The following is a 17,027-nucleotide window of genomic DNA, read 5'->3' as shown; positions in this document are numbered from 1 at the left end:
ACTGCTCTCTCTATCTGTGCTATACCGCCCGATCGTATCATCAACAAGCAATCACGCTAATCCCGATTGATTTAATTGTATATCATTGGGGTGCCCCACTTACTGCAACTCCCTCTTTCTTATTGCCACTTCCACCACTGCTCTTCCATCCCGCACACGTCAACATCTCGCCACCCATCCAACAATGAAGCGCGCTTGGGACGGTTCTTCGTCCAACTCCTTCCCCAACGGGGACTCTGCCCAGCAGTCAACAAACTCGGAGCAAGTATGGGTGCAGATGCCCTCACATCCGTACGCAGCAGCCTACTCTTCCATGGCCAACCCGTTCACGCCCTCGCCTCTACACAGCTCAACAACGTTTGATGCCCAAACACTCAACTCAGCCAGTGTGAATGCAAGTGGGAGTGGTAGACAGGAGAAGCGACCCAGGACAGCAGGGTCAGATGGGAAGAAGAATTCACCGCAGGGGCAAACGAAGGATGGAGATAGTGAAGGAGAGGGGGATGATGATGACGATGACGACGACGATGAGAACGACGACGAATCCGGGGGAAACAAAAGTGCATCCAATAAGAAGAATAACAACATGAAAATGGTGAAAGGTCCGGATGGGAAACCAAAAACTAAACTGACAAGAGGATCGAGGTGAGTGCTCATTTGTGCTTGTGCAAATGATCGCTGACATTCTACAGAGCCTGCGTCGCGTCAGTCGCTTGGGAGATGGTCCTTGTAATTTGCTAATATCTGTACAGTTGCCGAAAGATCAAGATGAGATGCATTCCGGACGATTCAGCAGCAGGTCAAGGAAACGGCATTTGCAAGGCAAGTTTGGATTTATATATCGGTCGTTTTCGGCTACTTTTTCTGCGCCAGCTGACACCCAGCCTCAGCGCTGCAAAGCTGGAGGACACGAGTGCATCTTTGAAGAATCCAACCGAGGCAAGAGAAGTTCACGGAAAAATGAGGCTATGGCTGCAAAACTCTCTAAGATGGAGGCTGCATTGAAGAATATTGGTGTCGCGCTGAGCAATATCGATCAATCCTCCCTCGAATCCTTCTCTTCAGCCCTGCATTCTTCCACGGATGACCCCGATGTAATCGGTCTCATCACCTCGCACGCCCCTGTCACGCCTAATCTTGCGGTCGCTATGAACCGAGGTTCTTTTTCCAGTTCTTTTGGTGACCGCGCGCATGATATGTCTCACGAGGGCGGACATACCGCACAACCACCTCTTTCTCCCCGGCTTCACTCTTTGCCCGATAACGTTCTATCTCCTCTGGGTCTATTGGCAGAAGCCTCACTGCAAAATGACGCTTCCAAGCGAAATTTCACCAAGGGGTTTGGAACAGCGAACGGCTTGGGTAAATCTTTGGCTCGGCCATTTTCAGGCGACCGTCTTCCAGAGCATCGGAATGGCAATGTCTCAATGAATGGTGCAGCTACGTTCAGAATGGCGACGAGCGATGTAAGGGGTGGACAGGTTGAAGATGACGAACATTTTGATGTTGATCATGGGTTGGGCGTTTCCGGTCAGAATTATTTTAAGCCTGGAGCGTCTGTCGCATTCTTGCCTCCCATGCCCGCAGATCATAGGGTGCCGGAATTGTTGACTATTCTAACGAGGGATGAAATCGGGGAGCTATTTGATATCTTTTTCGACCACAGTGAGTTGGCGCAGCTGACACACGCAGAGTAATATTGACTTGTTGAAGTGTCTTTCCATGTGCCTTTGGTCTATAAAGAATTCCATACCCCAGATTTAGTGTTGCAAAGGAGTCAGTTCCTGTGTACAGTGTGAGTACTTTGTCCAGCCACAATCGTCCGGTTACAATACTAACATATTTGTAGTATATGTGCCATTGCCGCAAGATTTTACCACAAAAAGCCCGAACTTCACCATTCGCTTTCCGCTTATGCCAAACGTCTTGCTTTTGAAGTCCCCTCTCGCGGATACAAGAGTGTGGAGGTGGTACAAGCCTATCTTCTGTTGTCCCTTTGGACTTTAGGGCCCGAAAAGACATTTGAGCAAGACAGGACCTGGTTGATGCTGGGCATGGCTATTCGCATGGCTACCGATCTCAATCTTCATCGGAAAAGCATCATGTCCAATCTCGACACTGAAGAGGGCCGGGCACGCGATCTTGAGATTATTAACCGCGAACGATGCTGGCTGCATTGTTTCGTCTTGGACCGGTCTCTTTCGGCGCAGATGGGCAAGCCGTACAGCTTGCGGGAGGATTATATCATCCGAAATGCGTGTGAATCAGTATGGCATCAGCAGAAGTTCTCTCTCCCGTCAGATGCAGCGCTATCTGCCTATGTGATGTTGCAGCAGATTATGAGTAGGGCGATAGATAGCATCTACTCTTCCACATCTACTGTGTCGGGACTGAGGCACGACTGTGACTGTAAGTTCGTCTTTTGTCTGCCAGCGAATCGTTACTGACATATCTTCAGACATGTTGATCGTCCGTTCGGCGCATGAAGAGCTGAGAAGATGGTTGGGAGATGCCAAGAACAATAAGTGGGTCGGTTTGGTCTCCGCATCTTTCATCGGACATTGACGTTGTATAGGTTGTCGACTAGTGAGGCAAGCAGGGAGTTTGACAGCCGTGCCAACTTCTACTTTGCATATTCATCGCTGGTCCTTTATTCGTTTGGGTTAGAAAATGCGCTAGAGAGAGCAAAAATGGACATCTCGTTCTTTTTGACAAACGTGTATGAAGCTGCGACGGTGCGTGACGCGATCCGTTGTGCATCAATAGAGCTGACATCCGCTGGCTAAATAGAAAGTTTGTATGGTCGTCAAGGAAGAATTTTTACCCAAGGGATGGTTGCCATACTTGCCCGATACTAACTTTGTCATGTGCAGTTACGCTGTGAGTATCGTTGCCGCTAATTTTAAGGTCATGCGACTGACAATGTATATAGCTGCTGTCGCTCCTCAAGCTGCTCAAACCTGAACTTCGGCCATACCATGATTCGGAAGAGTCCATCTTCAATCTTGTGACCGAGGTTGCCGACATTCTTGAAGACTGTGCCGCCGACCCCTCTCATCAGCCCGCCATCTATGCTGCTTTCATTCGCGAAATTGTTCGCAAAACCAAAGACATGCGACACGGTGGTACAACTACTGCCCCAGCCTCACCGGGGAGTCACACAATCGCAGGACATATGCATGGCATTGTTCCTGGCGAGGCAGCTACATTGGGCATGGTCGGCAGTGCTAGGGCAGCTAGTGACGCCTCTGCTGCATCCGCGAGGACTGACACAGAGACAAATACTTCTGCAGCCAACGCAACTGTGGACGGCGCACAAGGAGCTCAAAACGGGGTTTATGATCCTAGCTTAATGGGCCAGAACGCCACCAACTGGCATCCTGATGTTCTTCCCCATGAAACACAGTTCACTTTCATTCCCCAAGGTGGTGACATGCTTATTCTCCCTTCACAAGCTGGTCCCTCCATCGCGCCCTCTCCTACTTCCGCCTTCCTTGCTAACCCCTCTGGTACCAATATCAATGCAGGCAATGCAAGTGGCGCAGCGGGCACCAGTGGCAGTCATTTTGGTACTCCATCTGGGTCTAATGGATGGGCAGAATATCTGCCAACCTTTATGAGTTCGGACGGATTTGATGGATGGGATGGGTCGATGCTTCTTCCCGGTTTCGGTAAGGGCCAGATCACGTTGAGTGGTGGGCTGTTGCATAGTCAGTATGGAAGTGGTATAATGTGAGCAATTTATACTTGGCGGTACTTTCCAACCTTACTGATTCATTACAGAACACCGTTACACCAGACTCCTATACAAAGTAGGATGGGTAGTAGAGCAGGAAGTCGGACTCAATCCCCTCACCCGCATTAGAACAGTCTCAAAAGTAGTCAAAATGTTAGGCTTTTGGATGACTGGAACTTGTAATAGAAGGATGCCTCTTGTGTACTGTACTGTGTACTTACAGACTTCATGATTGATCTTTTTTTTTCTACAGTTGATCTTGCGTTGTGACTTAGTAGGATACCCCGTCCCGTGTACATGTACGTAAAGAAATTCAGAGCAAGAAGTATAAAAAGTATATGCATTTTGTAGTCAGATACGACTGTAGTGTTCCTCTGTAAGGACGGCTTCTATCCGTTATGCCTGAAAGCCACTTCCCGGGGTAATCTAAATGACAGACAGTACATGTCTTTGTTGGGGGCAACGGAGCGGACGTGATGAAGGTTGTAATTTTCGACTTGGGGTGTGAGGTTGAAAGATAAGTTTGTGGATGCTCGCTATCGGCTCGTCAGTACAGTTTCCGCTTCTGAATTATGGCCTCACCTGCAAAATGTCTATCTCTGCCTTGCCAATTTCAATTTCCTTAGTGAAACAATAACAGTGCACCATGGGCATCTCGACCTTCCGCTTTGCTTCTTCTTCACCACCATATTCATCGATGAATGATCTCTCAGCGAGAAGAGGAGTGTAGCAGCTTACGTATGAGGGAAGGAAGGTGATCGCAGAATCAGGGAGATTCATAATGAAGTGGGAAATTAGTTTGGGAGGCTGAGGCGGGTGGGGCTTGATAGCGACTTCCTGAGAGGGAATTGACATAGGGGCAGTCTCTGTGACTGGTTGGCCAGCAGCTTTTGCCTGTTCCCTTTTCCGTCGTGCTTCTTTCGCTTCACGATCTCGTTGACGGTTAGACACCTTGGGGGGAGGGGCAGGGTCAAATGGACGGGTCCAAACTTCAAGTGGCGCGATGCGAATGAACTCAAATCCATCTATTTCTGATACTCGCAATGTCGGTTCAACCTGAAGCAGAATGTCAGTGATAATCTCAGAATATTCGAGGTGGTGACCTGCCTTATTTCTAAGCCTATTTTCCCTCATCCACTTGACACTCTCAGGATTGAGGTCATTTCCGAGCACGTAGCATCCCTTCTTGGCAGCGGGGATAGCGAAAGGTCCAACTCCAGCCATGACATCTGCAATGACACAGCCAGGAGGAAATAGGCTAATAAGACGTTCGTGCTCGTGATGAAGACGAGAGTTCCAGTATACATTGGAAAAATTGAAGGTAAAAGAACATCCAGACTCATTCTTAAAAGCATCAGCTGACATTTTTAACTTATAAGGAACGATACCTACGACGGTCGCAATATAGTCATTGTCGCCCGCGATCACTTCCATGTCAAAATATCGGAATTGGGCATGAATTGTATCAAGCTTGTTAACAATGGTTCTCAAACCCGGATTTTTCTGATGTTATATTAGCGACCGTCACAGAAATTCGCGCTCATTACGGAAACTTACATCGAGAACTACTTGACCGATGAGGTATCGGAAAGGCAACCACTCCTCACGCAAATTCATATGACCTATATGACCTGTTGTTGTGAATGAAGAAGGAATATCCTCGCTTTTTGTGGTAGGAAGGCAGGCCCCAAGGATCTCCGCTGAGGAGGAGTCAATGTCAGTGATTTATCACAATCAGACAGCCGAGAATACTCACAAGCGTTCCAGTTGTCGTATCCTAATCTAACAACCTCTTTGACTAGAGCCTTTGCTCCTTTCAAAACTTCTTTCGCCTCTTCGGGCAGCTCGCTTTCCTTAGAGAGATGAAATCTGAGCAATTTGAGACCTTTGACGTCTCGAGCAGCAACGGGGGCCAGTCCAGCAGGGCACTCCACAATTGGTTTGGTCTTGGGCAAATCCAAAACCAAGCTAACAATAGTCAGCAATAATAGCAATTCAGCCTCTAAAAGCACTCACTCCTTTAAAGAAGGATGTGATCTCAGTTTCCCAATCATCCCGGGTTCGACTACCGCAGAGAGTATCTGAACGTCCAAGTCAAATGCCGAACGGTCGAGCTCCGTCGTTCCAATACGAGACGGTGGACAAATGGTCGCGGAGGGGGACAGTGCGAGCGCTCTGGTTTCCAAAGGTGCCATAGTGAAGAATCCAACAGACTGCGGCTGATTCTGAAATTGTCGAAGCGATAATCTTGCGATGGTGGGGAGCCGAAATTGCGGTCTACTAACAATTGCGGGGCGGATCACGAAGCACAGCGATTTGAGCATGAACTCGGGCGATATCAACGTCCAGTCCTGCAATTATTATTCCTGTTGGTTGACGGCTCGTGATCAAGATCACCGATGTAGTTTTACCGTGAAAGCTGGAAATTTCATCCGTCTTTCCGCGCTCCGTTGTCGCTGGACAAACAGTGAAGAGTTGCGACAGGAACCCAACACGTCATCACTTCTGGCCTGAACCGGAGGAACAGATTTGCTAGTAAAACTTGAGGGGTAAACATCTTGCTTCATGGACGAGTTCTGCGTGGTGGTGAGCTTCTTGGTTCATGTTCATCGGTCCTGGTTCGTTCATCATACACCATGTACAACTTGCCGCTCTTCTGTTCTTCTTGGCATGTAGGGAACCCAGGGCCATATACGGTATTTCATAGCAGCAGACTATACGTAGCATTCTTAATTACCTATAGATTTGATTACTTTCAACCTCATTATGCGTGTGTATAACAAGATCTATTAAACGCATTTTGCGTGTTCACTATGTCTCTTCTTTTCCTTCCCCTCACGCTCGAGAAGCCTTGGATTTGACGCTCCCCTTACTCTTAACACTCCCCTTTTTCTTCAAACCCTTCGTCTTCTCCTTGGCAGCATTGACCGCATCCCATTTGTTGGTCTTAATCAAGCCCTTTCTTGCTCTCACGTAATCATCTTGCTCATCCTCATCCTCACTGGTGTCCTCCCTCATCCTTCCGATTCGCGTAGACCAAGCCTGCTCAACTCTTTCAGGCTCGGGGCTGGGAGTACGAGAACGGGGCCTTTCCTCGGTAGACACGGCAATGGGTCTGGGTGCTTGGGGGACATGGACCTGAGGGTGGGATTCGGTGCTAGGGGAGTCTGGTACTGCCATGCGGACAGACTTTCGACGGCGAGGGATTGCGCTGGCAGGTGCGCCGAGGGTAGGGGGAGCAGCTGCAATGGCTGTAGGCTCAGAGCGAGCTCCGATAGTGACTTGGCTACCCTCATCCTCTTCATCGTCTTTCATGTAGTTGGGATCACCAGTGGCCATTTCACCACGCCTAATGACCTTGTCATTTTTGACCATCTTGTAGTTGGCGGCATCCTCCTCATCATCAGAAGAGTCGGTCTCCGGACCGTAGCCCTCATCTCCGTCTTCCATAGCAGACTCGTAGATACTAGCTCCATCACTCTGCAACGACACAAATGAGCTTCGCTTAGCGTCTCGGCTCTTCTGTTCCTCCTTTTCCTGTTCCCTTTTCCGTTCCCGTTCCCGTTCCTGTTCCTCCTTTTCCCTTTCCTGTTCCTTCTTCACCTCTTCCAGTGAAATTGGAGCAGGGGCAGAAATAGTGTACATGGGAGTGGTGGGAAGATCCAACTTGGGTGCGAGAGGGGAGGAGGGCTGAGGGGAAGTGGGTCGCATAGCAGACTTGACGGGAGGCGAGAGCGTCCTGCTAGGGGGTAGGGGAGTAGTGGGCCTGTAAGGAGGAGAACTCTTTGGCTTAACCTGCTCCTTCTTCTTGGCCGACTTGGAGGATACCGATCTACCCAACGCAGGTGCTCCCACCGAAGTGGCAGCAGACGGAGTGTGCTTGATGGGAGGGAGTGGAGTATCCGCAGTCACAATGCTGCTCCCGGGGGCTTTGATGCCTTCCATCTCGGGGTTAACTTGGCTCTTGGGCGCCTTGGGTACTTCGGGCATGACGGGAGGGTTAGAAGTGTCGACTAACGTCATGATGTTTCGACCAGCCACCCCGGCGCCCTGACCATGACCGTTAACAGAAGTTGGGCTCTTGGCACGGGCGATAGAACCGTTGGGGCGAGTCTTCTTTTTTACCGTCCCACCAGATTTCACGGTCGTGGCCTCAGAGACACTAGATTTGACGGTGTTCGATCTGGACACATTGCTTGCTCCAGTAGTCTTGGGCTTGCTTTTCGCGGTGATAGTGCTCTGGCTGGTTGATCGGGTAGGCTTAGGAGGGATCAGTCCGTTGGCAACAGGCATGGTAGAGCTGCGCTTGATATGAGATCCAGAAGACCTTGTGGGATCCACAGTCCAAGTCGAGTTGCGGTTGTTGGATACACTGACAAGGTTGCCGTTGTCCTCGTCGCTAGAGGATTCGTCTCCGCCTCGTGCACCTCCAAAGGCATTCGCACGCTTGACATTGGAGTCTGTCCTAGTCTGCCATCCACCACGGCTGGAGCCATAAGGGGGTGATGAAGACCTGTCAGAACCATGCTTCTTGCTCTTGAACAGCCTTCCAATAGAAGCAAAGAATCCCTTCTTCTTCGGCCTATGTTCCCTGATACTACTGGTATCAGATCCTGCCCTTCTGGGGCTGGGTTCGTCATGAGAGATGGTACGCCTCAGTGCACGAGAAGAAGGTGGACGATAAGCACCAGTACCGATATCGCTTGCAGCTCTTCGACCGCCACGACCAGGAGACTCGACGTTAGAGAGAGGACGGGCTCGCGAGTTGACCGAAGGTACACCGAGGGAAGGTGACTTGGGCCCCGGGGTGGCACGGCCTTTGGGAGGCAGGCGGGGACTCAGTTGTGAGCCAGGTCGGTTTTCATGGACGACAAACTGGTTGGGATCCTCTTCAGACGAAGAACCGTCTTCGTCCTCCTCGGCGATACTCCCGGTAATACTACCCGCTACTTCGTGCTGCATGTGACGAGGATAAGGTACGTCGCTGCGAGAAGGAGGGCGGTCGTCGTAGGGTATGATTTGAGAGGCTGACTGAGAAGGGGCCAAAGAACCATTGGAGTCAAGCTCAAAGGCATCGGGAGGGAGGTCTACGTCCGTCAGTGTCCGCCCCATCGTGATACAGCACACAACCTACCGTGCATCTTGTCCAAATCTTCCAAGCCCCTCTTCGCTTGTTGAACCCACATCCTTCCGACGACTTCCATGGACCTGAATCTTTCTTCGAGGCCCCTGCTCATCACCCTGTTCCTTTCATTTTCAATCCTAACTTCCAATCCTCGAAGGTGTTCTTCACAGCCAAGAAGCTCGGCTTGAGCATCTGCAAGCTTTCCAGCCCTCTTACCTTCTTTGCTAGTGACTGAGGAGTTATCAGACAGGACAGAGGCTCGCGAAGATTGGGGAGCATCGTGAAGCGCATGGGAACTGTAGGTAGACGCGAGTGCTGAAAGATCAGACTTGGTGGGTCGTCCCTTTGTGGCCTTGATAAGTCTCCCAACAAGGATCTCTCTATCTCTCTTGACTCGGCTCAACTCTTCTTCAAGAAGATGGATCTGCTTCAAGTCCTTTCGGAACTGTTCCAAACTGGAGATGTACGCGGCCCATCCGCCTTCGGAGTCGTGCTCAGGAAAATGATCCCCGCGCTCGGTCATTGAAGAGGAGAGAGGACCCTCAAACGCTGCATGACGAACGGCTCGACGGACTGAAAGTAGAACACCAGGGGAAGACGTCACATAGGCGAGGAGGGAGGAGGTGGACGAGTGTGAATGGGAAAGGAGGGTGAAAAGAGAAGTTGATAAAGATTTTTGAGAGTCGCTAAACGATGAACGTCAGTCGTGGAAGCCAGTGCGGAGGAAAAGGAAGCGCGAGACGTACAGATAGTTGTTGAGCAGTCTGTCGCTACTGCTTCGATGGGCATGGCCCGGTCTTAGGACGTCCATAACGGGACCCTGGCTGGCGGATTAGGGTCAAGACGGGTGCTGGCTGTTGCAGGCTGGCTACACGTGTCGCCTTCGAAGTAACGGCTTTTGCAAAGGACGGGTGTAGATGCAGGGATTCTGGAGCGGGGATGGGTGGATGGATGGATGGAGAGCGAGGACTGGAAACGGAGAGAGTATTAGTCCCATCGGCGAGGCATGCGGGGAGGATCGACATCACACAAATTACGAGAGCGACGTCATAGCCCAATTCGGGCAACAGCTATTATCCACGGAACCAATTCTATCTCCTTTCTTTCCAATAACACACGTGTAAGTCCACATCATCACTTTTGTGCGCGCTCGTCGTCGTCGTCGTCGTGTTGCCGCTGTTTCCGCCGCCGCCGCAAAGCAGACGGGCGAGAGAGCAGCAGCAGAGGCGCTACAGGCGGATGTAGAGGTGTATATGCACCCTTGTAAATATATATTCGAGCATCTGCTGTATTTCTCGTTATCTCTCCACTGGCACCATATTGCGACTGCAGTACAGCACAGTAACTTGCCGATTCTTGCCTGCTTTATTACCTAATATTGCCATCATTACTTGATTCCACACCGACGATCACAACAAAATGAGCGACGCACAGGCCCCTCCTGCCTCGACCTCGTGGGCCGATATGGTTGACGAGGATGAAAAACAAAAACGTCCGTATCCCAAACCTATTAGATCTTGTCAAAATTTGTTCCTTTTTAACTGACATTTCATTCATTGGTTGCCCTGTGGTCGCTCTTCCTCCGATCTTGCCTCTTCACCCTACCCCTGTCATCTTTATTTACAATCTCCGTACAAAAACAGAGGAACAAAACATGAGCAACCAGAACGACGGTAAGCTTTGCCTGTAGCATAGTTTTTGCAACTGAGCTAACGTTATAACAGGATGGGGAGAGACTGCGACAGAGACCAGTGCCCCTGCTCCTCCTCCTGCTTCCGCACCCGTCAGCAGCAGTAACAACGACGGCTGGGGTGAACCGGCGCCTAGTGCTCCCGCAGACAACGGGTGGGCCGACGCTGGAGCTTCCAACGGCGGTAGCGGTGCGAACAACAACGACGGATGGTTCGATGCTCCTGTACCTCCGTCTTCTCAACCTCCAAAGAAGGAGGCTTCCGACATCCAACTGCAAGACGACACTGAAGGTTTGATTACTAACACCTTCCAGGTCGAGGTGAGTAACCTAATTCCTGCAACCATTGTATGGCTGATTCGATACACCAGGTCAAACTTGCCGATCTCCAAGGCGACCCCAACTCTCCTCTTTACTCTGTCCAGTCTTTCAAGGAGCTTAATCTGTGAATTGACCAATGATTTTTTTTATCCGGCGTCCAAGCTAATTATTTTGGTAGTCACGAAGATCTCATGAAGGGTATCATTGCCGCTGGTTTCCAAAAACCTTCCAAGATTCAAGAGAAGGCTCTTCCTTTGCTCCTCTCCAATCCGTAAGTATATCGGTTTTGCGTACGAAACATTACTAACCATTGGTTTTAGCCCTCGAAACCTCATCGGGCAAAGTCAGTCTGGTACTGGTAAGACTGCTGCCTTCACCCTCAACATGTTGAGCCGAGTCGATCCTACCATCCCCACCCCTCAAGTGGGTTCTTTTTTCTAGTTCCTTGGCCTTATTATCGGCAGCTGACATTGATCTTTAGGCCATCTGTATCGCTCCTTCCCGAGAACTTGCCCGTCAGATTCAAGAAGTTATCGACCAAATCGGTCAATTCACTCAAGTCGGCACTTTCCTTGCCATCCCTGGCTCTTGGTCTCGTAATTCCCGAATCGACAAGCAGATCCTCATCGGTACCCCTGGTACCCTTGTGGATATGTTGATGAGGGGCTCAAGAATTTTGGATCCTAGGATGATTAGGGTGTTGGTTCTTGACGAGGCTGACGAGTTGATCGCCCAGCAAGGTTTGGGTGAACAGACTTTCAGGATCAAGCAGTACGTCTTGTTGATATATTGCTCAATGCCATATGCTGATGCTCGAACTAGACTCCTTCCTCCCAACGTCCAAAATGTCCTTTTCTCTGCTACTTTCAACGATGACGTTCAAGAGTTCGCCGACCGATTCGCTCCCGAAGCCAACAAGATTTTCTTGAGGAAGGAAGATATTACTGTTGATGCGATCAGGCAGCTTTACCTTGAATGTGACAGCGAGGATCAGAAGTATGAAGCCTTGTCTGCCCTATACGACTGCTTGGTCATCGGACAAAGTATCGTCTTCTGCAAGGTTAGTCCATGTCTTTACCTTGTTTGACGTAGCTGACATCCTTGTAGCGAAAAGTCACCGCCGACCACATTGCTGAACGTCTTATTTCCGAAGGTCATGCCGTTGCCTCTCTCCACGGTGACAAGCTCTCCCAAGAACGTGATGCTATCCTCGACGGCTTCAGGAATGGTGAGACCAAGGTTCTCATCACTACCAACGTTATTGCTCGAGGTATCGATATCCCTGCTGTGAACATGGTCGTTAACTATGACGTGCCCGACCTGGGACCTGGCGGTAATGGTCCGGACATCGAGACCTACATCCACCGTATCGGTGAGTGATCCGGGTTGCTGCATTCTAGGACGTGTATACTGATAGAATACATAGGTCGAACTGGTCGATTCGGCCGAAAGGGTTGTTCTGTCATCTTCACCCACGACTACCGATCCAAGTCCGACGTTGAGCGGATCATGAACACTCTCGGAAAGCCTATGAAGAAGATTGATGCCAGGAGTACGACAGATATCGAGCAGTTGGAGAAGGCTTTGAAGTTGGCTATGAAGGGACCGGCGTAATTATATTAGAGTTTCGTAAAATAAACCTGAGGTATGGTTATGGCATCATGTGCTTTCTGTGTCGCTCTATGTTTGACTGTATTATTCGGCTCCTAGCTGCATCCATCTGTCCAACAGATAGCAGGTCTCACGTTCCTCTGTGCGAGTTACCAAACGACGCGACGCGTGCTCGGACTCTGCACTGGTAAATGAAATAAACAGGAACATAAGTGAGTGGTGCCTTGATGGAAAAATGTTTCATCATGCGAAACGATGGATCCCAGTTTCTTTTTGTTCTCGTATTCTATTGTCTCTCAAACGACGCGAGAATCCCTGCGGCCCCAATGTTCTGCAGCGATGCAGGGCCCAGACTTGCTCTTACGACACGTCCACTGTCTCCTATTGTTGCTGACACAGCTCGCACCAAACAAGGAGCCCACAGCTCGCCATGCAGATCCCATCAGCCATCCGCAGAACCATCCCTTCTTTAAGAAGTGCACATGAGAGCAACATCTTCCTCTCCTCTCTATCGTTTTACCCGTACAAACGTGTCGTGAGTAGCATACTAACTGCGCCACCGACCATCATCCGGCCATTCAAGTCAATCACAACAATTATTTACCTGCCTACGGCCAACCACAGGAGGAAGAGATAACGAGATGGCGCCCAGAGACAGTTCGCGATTCTCTTTCAAGTCTCGCTTTTCCCTTTTATCCCTTCTCCCTGCCCGGCATCCACCTCTTTTTGTCGATCCCCCTCGAATGCCACCTACTCATCCGGGTCCACGGCACGAGACAATCATTTCAGATACGGTTTCGCCCGTCCACAGCGAGTATCCCGATCTGGGAACACCCTTCCCGCCCTGCCGAAAAAAGAGCTATGACAGGAGTCCATTGGGGTGGGGACACGGTGAAGAGGGGGAGCCAGTGGAGGAAAAGAAGAGGAGAGCAAAGAGACCACCCCCGCTCAACCTGGAGAGAACGCATATGATGTATCCACCTTCATCCGTGGACGTCGTCATCGACCCTGGTACGCCGTTTAACCTTGACTCTCCTCCGCCTCAGAAGCAAGTGCCTTCATTACCCAAGAAGATCAAGCCGAGAAAGAAGCGGCAGTTGGTCGAAGACCCTTTCGAAGTAGCAGAGGTCGAGATAGGGCATCGGTACCCATCGTGGAAAGATGGCAAGGCCGACATTCGTCCAGGACAGGTCATTCCCCCTGGGCTTATGCCTTCTCTGGTTGACTTGGACGTCAAGCCCAAGCCCAACCGTCGTGGCACGGCGGTTGACACGCCTGACAATTATGAATCGGTTCTTCACAATGTGCTTCTCACCCCCACATACATCGTTCCTTCGCCACAAGTCAATTCCACACCGACGCCTTCTCCTTACGATCCTTCCGAGTTCATCGAAAAGTACGACCGCCCACGCACTCTGCTGGACAGAGCAACAGACACTATCTCAAACGCTGCTAAACGAACTTCAAAATGGATGCCTGGCAAGAGTATCCTTCGTAATGGTTCCAGCGGTGACGATGGAGCTACAAACAAGTCACTGAGGGCATTGAAAGAGAGAGAACTTCAGGAGATGGCTCGCTTTCGTCAGAACGCTAGGCCAGGTGTGCGGTTAGCCGTACCTGGCGAGGCGGCATATTCGAGTGGTTCAAGCCCGGCGAGAGAGATGAGCAACATCTATTCAAGAAAAAGTCCTGGCTGGCTTGGTTCAAGAGAAAGAATAATAGGCTACGATGGAGATGGAAAGTATCCTGTAGTGGTTGGTTCCAGTAACAACGGATGGAGAGCGGGGAAAAGGGATGAAGAGCACGCAAAGAGGAATAAGAGAATATGGAAGGTGTGTATAATGTTTCTTCCAGCATGATGAGGTTCTTAAAGCTGATTCATGAATATCCTAGATTACAATTATTGTTGCGATCTTGTTCCTTACTGCTTTGACGATTGGCCTTTGCACTTCACTCCTTCGCAAGTCCTCATCTTCATCTTTGGACACTTCATCATCTAGCGACGCCGCCAGTGCGGATAACAGTTCTGGATCCGCAACAGTCACTTCTTCAGCAGCTTCTGCCTCTTCAACGTCATCTCAAACACTCAGTACCTGCCTTAACCTCTTCACTTCGTCCGCTCCCACATCTCCAGCTTCTTACCCTTGTTCCGACTGTGTGCAGGTCCTTCAGTCTACTACTAATGATTTTTCTGAACCGATGGTTAACGGCAATTCCACTGGTGTGGGGTCCGCACTTCAGTTCTGTGCCATGATGGACATCTACAGTCAGATTGAAAATACTAGCCAGCTAAGTAAGTGGGGTGAAGATGCGAGTCCTTGTGGATGGGATGGGATTGGGTGTGACTCCAGGGGAAGGATAACAAGTTTGTCTCTGCAATATCCCAACGTACCCACAGCGCTTCCAGATACTCTCGGAAATGTTTATGCTTTGAAAGCACTACATCTTCTTGGTAATTCATCTGTACCTAGTGAGTTGTGTTCATCTGTCAATCTCAAGAACTTTCTAAACAGTTTTATCACTTTTTAGCTGGTGATTTTCCAAGCTCTTTACTATCTCTTCCCTATTTTCAGACATTGGACCTTGAGTACACTGCGATCACCGGCAGGATCGATACGGCACCCTTCAACTCTGCAACAGGGTTGGTCACTTTGATGCTGGTCAGCAATTCCCAGCTTGGCACATCTATGCCTGACCTGTCATCCAACACCAAACTCGTCACTGCCGCTGTCACAGGACAAGGGTTGACCGACGCCGAAGCGGACAAATTGCCCTCTTCATTGACCTACCTGTGAGTAAACTTTATATCTCGAAAAGGCGAAATTCTAACAGGTCATCACAGCGATTTGTCTTACAACTCGCTCAGCGGTCAGGTACCTTCGTTCAGCCAACTTGCGTCCCTCAAAACTTTGTATCTTCAAAACAACGATTTCACTTCTGCCCCCGATTCCATTCCATCGTCCCTGACTACCATGTCTTTCACGTCGAATTACCGGCTATCCGGCACCATGCCATCTTCAGTGTGTTCGAGCACCGTGCTCACATCATGTGATCTTCGAAGCACGAATCTGACTGCGGGCACGACATCGTCAAGCAGTCGTTCGAGCTCGAGCACCTCCCTGAGTTTTGTAGCTGCCAGCAGTACCATCACAAGTATAGCCTCAACTTCAAGCTCAAGTGTTAAAGTCAGCGGCAGTTCCATGTCAAGCGCTAGCAGCAGCAGCGGTAGCAACTCAGCTGCCAGAGATACAAACGTGACGAGCAGCACAATGATAGGAGTGTCAGCTAGGGCGAGTACAGAAGAAGGGACATGCGGGGTTTGTCAATTTAATTAACCAAAAATTCGTATTCTCGAACTGCATGATTTACATATCTATAACCAGCACATACATGGTGGAGCGCTCTTATCTATCTATTGGTTTTTGTATTATTATGTAACAGTTAACAGCATTCAACCACAATGCCCGTACGGTATCAGACTGCGTGCTGTTTTTTATTGTGTTGTTGTTCAAAGGACAAATCTGCCGCATGACATTCGCGAAAAAACAGTAAAGAACGACAAGCAAAGGAGTCAAAAGGCTATCTAGAGAGGTTGAAAATTCACACAGTGGCGTCAAACCGTAGCACACATTTATCAAGCACACATCCGTCGAGGGAAGAGGCGTTATTATTTTTGAAAGAATTGAAAGTGGGCAGAAAAAATATCTTCTCATTAGAGTGCATTTTCAAAAAACATCGAAGCCTCTATAGTTTAGTTGGCTATAACACCCCACTAGTAGAAATTAGCGATCGCTTTCATTAATGGGGAGGTCTGTCGTTCGAATCGGCATGGAGGCAATTTCTTTTTGATACTTTGGATGATTTTTTTGATCATCATCAAATCACCCGTTTCTCCTGCTTTTCTATGTATGTATAAAGAATTATAATCCCTTCTTGTCTTGCATGGATAACATCCCTCATCCGATAATCTATGCCTGTCAGGGCTGTATCCGTGTTATGTCTTGAAGATTGGAAGGGGGCCGCCGATGTGAGGGGATGTGATAAGGTCGCGTTCCACGTCATGATGCTCGCAGCTCAGTTCGCGAGCGATGAGCAACCGATGAAATGGCTGAACACGCAGAATGCTTATTCTTTTAACTTGAAATTCGCCTTTCATCAATATCTCCTACTCCATCCCCTGGCTTCACCGCAGCGGGAGCTTATCTATCCCACAGCTCTCCGTAGGTCTTCATCCAGTAGCAAAAGCAACCAGCCGGCTCCAAGCCCGACGCGCTACCTGCTGCGTTGCAATCATTTCCGCAGTATATCCTTCTGTGCTTGACATTGTCACATAACGCCATAGCTTAAAAACAGCACAATGGCACCCAAGCCAGCCAAGACATCTTCCAAGACTGCGAAGTTGCCGACTCCTGCAGCCACTCCTACCCGTCAACCTTCGGTCGATACCCTCTCAAAACCGGCGGTGGTTGACACGCCTCCGACGCCGGCATCTCCTGCCCAGGTCAGCGCTCCAGTTCCTCCCAAGAAGTTTGCATATCCCATCC

The 17,027-nt window shown here is 49.7% G+C and overlaps 6 protein-coding genes and 1 non-coding gene across 8 annotated transcripts in view; 5 read left to right on the top strand and 2 right to left on the bottom strand.

The window, feature by feature from the left end:
* Nucleotides 1–33: 33 nt before the first annotated feature.
* Nucleotides 34–4,088, top strand: CNI01910 (prib protein, putative). Its single transcript, XM_024657812.1, has 11 exons — nt 34–645; nt 693–704; nt 753–822; nt 891–1,665; nt 1,714–1,795; nt 1,850–2,409; nt 2,459–2,525; nt 2,576–2,735; nt 2,791–2,880; nt 2,933–3,732; nt 3,784–4,088. Exons 1-11 carry the CDS (start codon nt 185–187, stop codon nt 3,863–3,865), a joined length of 3,159 nt encoding a protein of 1,052 aa, XP_024513565.1. The 5' UTR covers nt 34–184; the 3' UTR covers nt 3,866–4,088.
* On the bottom strand, nt 4,058–6,142 carry CNI01900 (tRNA (guanine) methyltransferase, putative). The gene is made up of 7 exons (XM_572991.2): nt 5,753–6,142; nt 5,493–5,704; nt 5,294–5,436; nt 5,129–5,239; nt 4,844–5,080; nt 4,319–4,792; nt 4,058–4,272 (listed from the first exon to the last, which is right to left on the bottom strand). Exons 1-7 carry the CDS (start codon nt 6,058–6,060, stop codon nt 4,126–4,128), a joined length of 1,632 nt encoding a protein of 543 aa, XP_572991.1. The 5' UTR covers nt 6,061–6,142; the 3' UTR covers nt 4,058–4,125.
* Nucleotides 6,143–6,420: 278 nt separating this feature from the next.
* Nucleotides 6,421–9,863, bottom strand: CNI01890 (hypothetical protein). Its single transcript, XM_572973.2, has 3 exons — nt 9,608–9,863; nt 8,871–9,547; nt 6,421–8,823 (listed from the first exon to the last, which is right to left on the bottom strand). The coding sequence occupies exons 1-3, from the start codon at nt 9,670–9,672 to the stop codon at nt 6,572–6,574; spliced, it is 2,994 nt and encodes a 997-aa protein (XP_572973.1). The 5' UTR covers nt 9,673–9,863; the 3' UTR covers nt 6,421–6,571.
* Nucleotides 9,864–10,146: 283 nt separating this feature from the next.
* CNI01880 (ATP-dependent RNA helicase, putative) lies at nt 10,147–12,532 on the top strand. 2 transcript variants are annotated; one of them, XM_572663.1, is made up of 10 exons: nt 10,147–10,353; nt 10,505–10,534; nt 10,586–10,872; nt 10,923–10,996; nt 11,051–11,143; nt 11,193–11,295; nt 11,354–11,643; nt 11,695–11,932; nt 11,980–12,244; nt 12,299–12,532. In XM_572663.1, exons 2-10 carry the CDS (start codon nt 10,516–10,518, stop codon nt 12,484–12,486), a joined length of 1,557 nt encoding a protein of 518 aa, XP_572663.2. In that variant the 5' UTR covers nt 10,147–10,353; nt 10,505–10,515; the 3' UTR covers nt 12,487–12,532. The 2 variants fall into 2 exon arrangements, with proteins under 2 accessions (XP_572663.2, XP_572662.1); XM_572662.1 differs by having other exon boundaries at nt 10,183–10,534.
* Nucleotides 12,533–12,773: 241 nt separating this feature from the next.
* On the top strand, nt 12,774–15,928 carry CNI01870 (conserved hypothetical protein). The gene is made up of 4 exons (XM_573000.2): nt 12,774–14,315; nt 14,377–14,953; nt 15,013–15,274; nt 15,326–15,928. The coding sequence occupies exons 1-4, from the start codon at nt 13,125–13,127 to the stop codon at nt 15,816–15,818; spliced, it is 2,523 nt and encodes an 840-aa protein (XP_573000.1). The 5' UTR covers nt 12,774–13,124; the 3' UTR covers nt 15,819–15,928.
* Nucleotides 15,929–16,223: 295 nt separating this feature from the next.
* Nucleotides 16,224–16,320, top strand: CNI01860. Its single transcript has one exon. It is a non-coding gene; the product is annotated as a tRNA-Thr (tRNA).
* A 301-nt stretch (nt 16,321–16,621) lies between these two features.
* The window catches only part of CNI01850 (conserved hypothetical protein), a 3,160-nt gene continuing 2,754 nt past the window's right edge, over nt 16,622–17,027 (top strand). Inside the window, exon 1 of the mRNA XM_024657811.1 lies at nt 16,622–17,027. This exon is cut by the window's right edge and continues 136 nt beyond it. Coding sequence (XP_024513526.1) covers nt 16,841–17,027 — 187 coding nt within the window. The 5' untranslated portion in view covers nt 16,622–16,840.

Source organism: Cryptococcus neoformans (genome assembly GCF_000091045.1).
Source record: "Cryptococcus neoformans var. neoformans JEC21 chromosome 9 sequence".
NCBI lineage: Eukaryota > Fungi > Basidiomycota > Tremellomycetes > Tremellales > Cryptococcaceae > Cryptococcus > Cryptococcus deneoformans.
The sequence above is the reverse complement of the archived record's forward strand: the minus strand, read 5'-3'. Positions and strand labels throughout refer to the sequence as shown.

What these genes read in the sequence shown, in the direction of transcription:
- CNI01910 (XM_024657812.1), top strand. Translation starts at nt 185, where the DNA reads ATGAAGCGCGCTTGGGACGGTTCTTCGTCCAACTCCTTCCCCAACGGG. An exon ending in TGATATCTTTTTCGACCACA is followed by an intron (nt 1,666 to 1,713) that starts GTGAGTTGGCGC and finishes GACTTGTTGAAG; the next exon opens with TGTCTTTCCATGTGCCTTTG. An exon ending in CAGTATGGAAGTGGTATAAT is followed by an intron (nt 3,733 to 3,783) that starts GTGAGCAATTTA and finishes GATTCATTACAG; the next exon opens with AACACCGTTACACCAGACTC.
- CNI01900 (XM_572991.2), bottom strand. Translation starts at nt 6,060, where the DNA reads ATGCTCAAATCGCTGTGCTTCGTGATCCGCCCCGCAATTGTTAGTAGA. An exon ending in ATGACTATATTGCGACCGTC is followed by an intron (nt 5,081 to 5,128) that starts GTAGGTATCGTT and finishes GATGCTTTTAAG; the next exon opens with AATGAGTCTGGATGTTCTTT. An exon ending in CAGAGATAGACATTTTGCAG is followed by an intron (nt 4,273 to 4,318) that starts GTGAGGCCATAA and finishes ACGAGCCGATAG; the next exon opens with CGAGCATCCACAAACTTATC.
- CNI01890 (XM_572973.2), bottom strand. Translation starts at nt 9,672, where the DNA reads ATGGACGTCCTAAGACCGGGCCATGCCCATCGAAGCAGTAGCGACAGA. An exon ending in AGACTGCTCAACAACTATCT is followed by an intron (nt 9,548 to 9,607) that starts GTACGTCTCGCG and finishes TTCATCGTTTAG; the next exon opens with CGACTCTCAAAAATCTTTAT. An exon ending in AGATTTGGACAAGATGCACG is followed by an intron (nt 8,824 to 8,870) that starts GTAGGTTGTGTG and finishes TGACGGACGTAG; the next exon opens with ACCTCCCTCCCGATGCCTTT.
- CNI01880 (XM_572662.1), top strand. Translation starts at nt 10,339, where the DNA reads ATGAAAAACAAAAACGTCCGTATCCCAAACCTATTAGATCTTGTCAAA. An exon ending in CTACCATCCCCACCCCTCAA is followed by an intron (nt 11,296 to 11,353) that starts GTGGGTTCTTTT and finishes ATTGATCTTTAG; the next exon opens with GCCATCTGTATCGCTCCTTC. An exon ending in CAGACTTTCAGGATCAAGCA is followed by an intron (nt 11,644 to 11,694) that starts GTACGTCTTGTT and finishes TGCTCGAACTAG; the next exon opens with ACTCCTTCCTCCCAACGTCC.
- CNI01870 (XM_573000.2), top strand. Translation starts at nt 13,125, where the DNA reads ATGGCGCCCAGAGACAGTTCGCGATTCTCTTTCAAGTCTCGCTTTTCC. An exon ending in GGAATAAGAGAATATGGAAG is followed by an intron (nt 14,316 to 14,376) that starts GTGTGTATAATG and finishes TGAATATCCTAG; the next exon opens with ATTACAATTATTGTTGCGAT. An exon ending in TGGTAATTCATCTGTACCTA is followed by an intron (nt 14,954 to 15,012) that starts GTGAGTTGTGTT and finishes ATCACTTTTTAG; the next exon opens with CTGGTGATTTTCCAAGCTCT.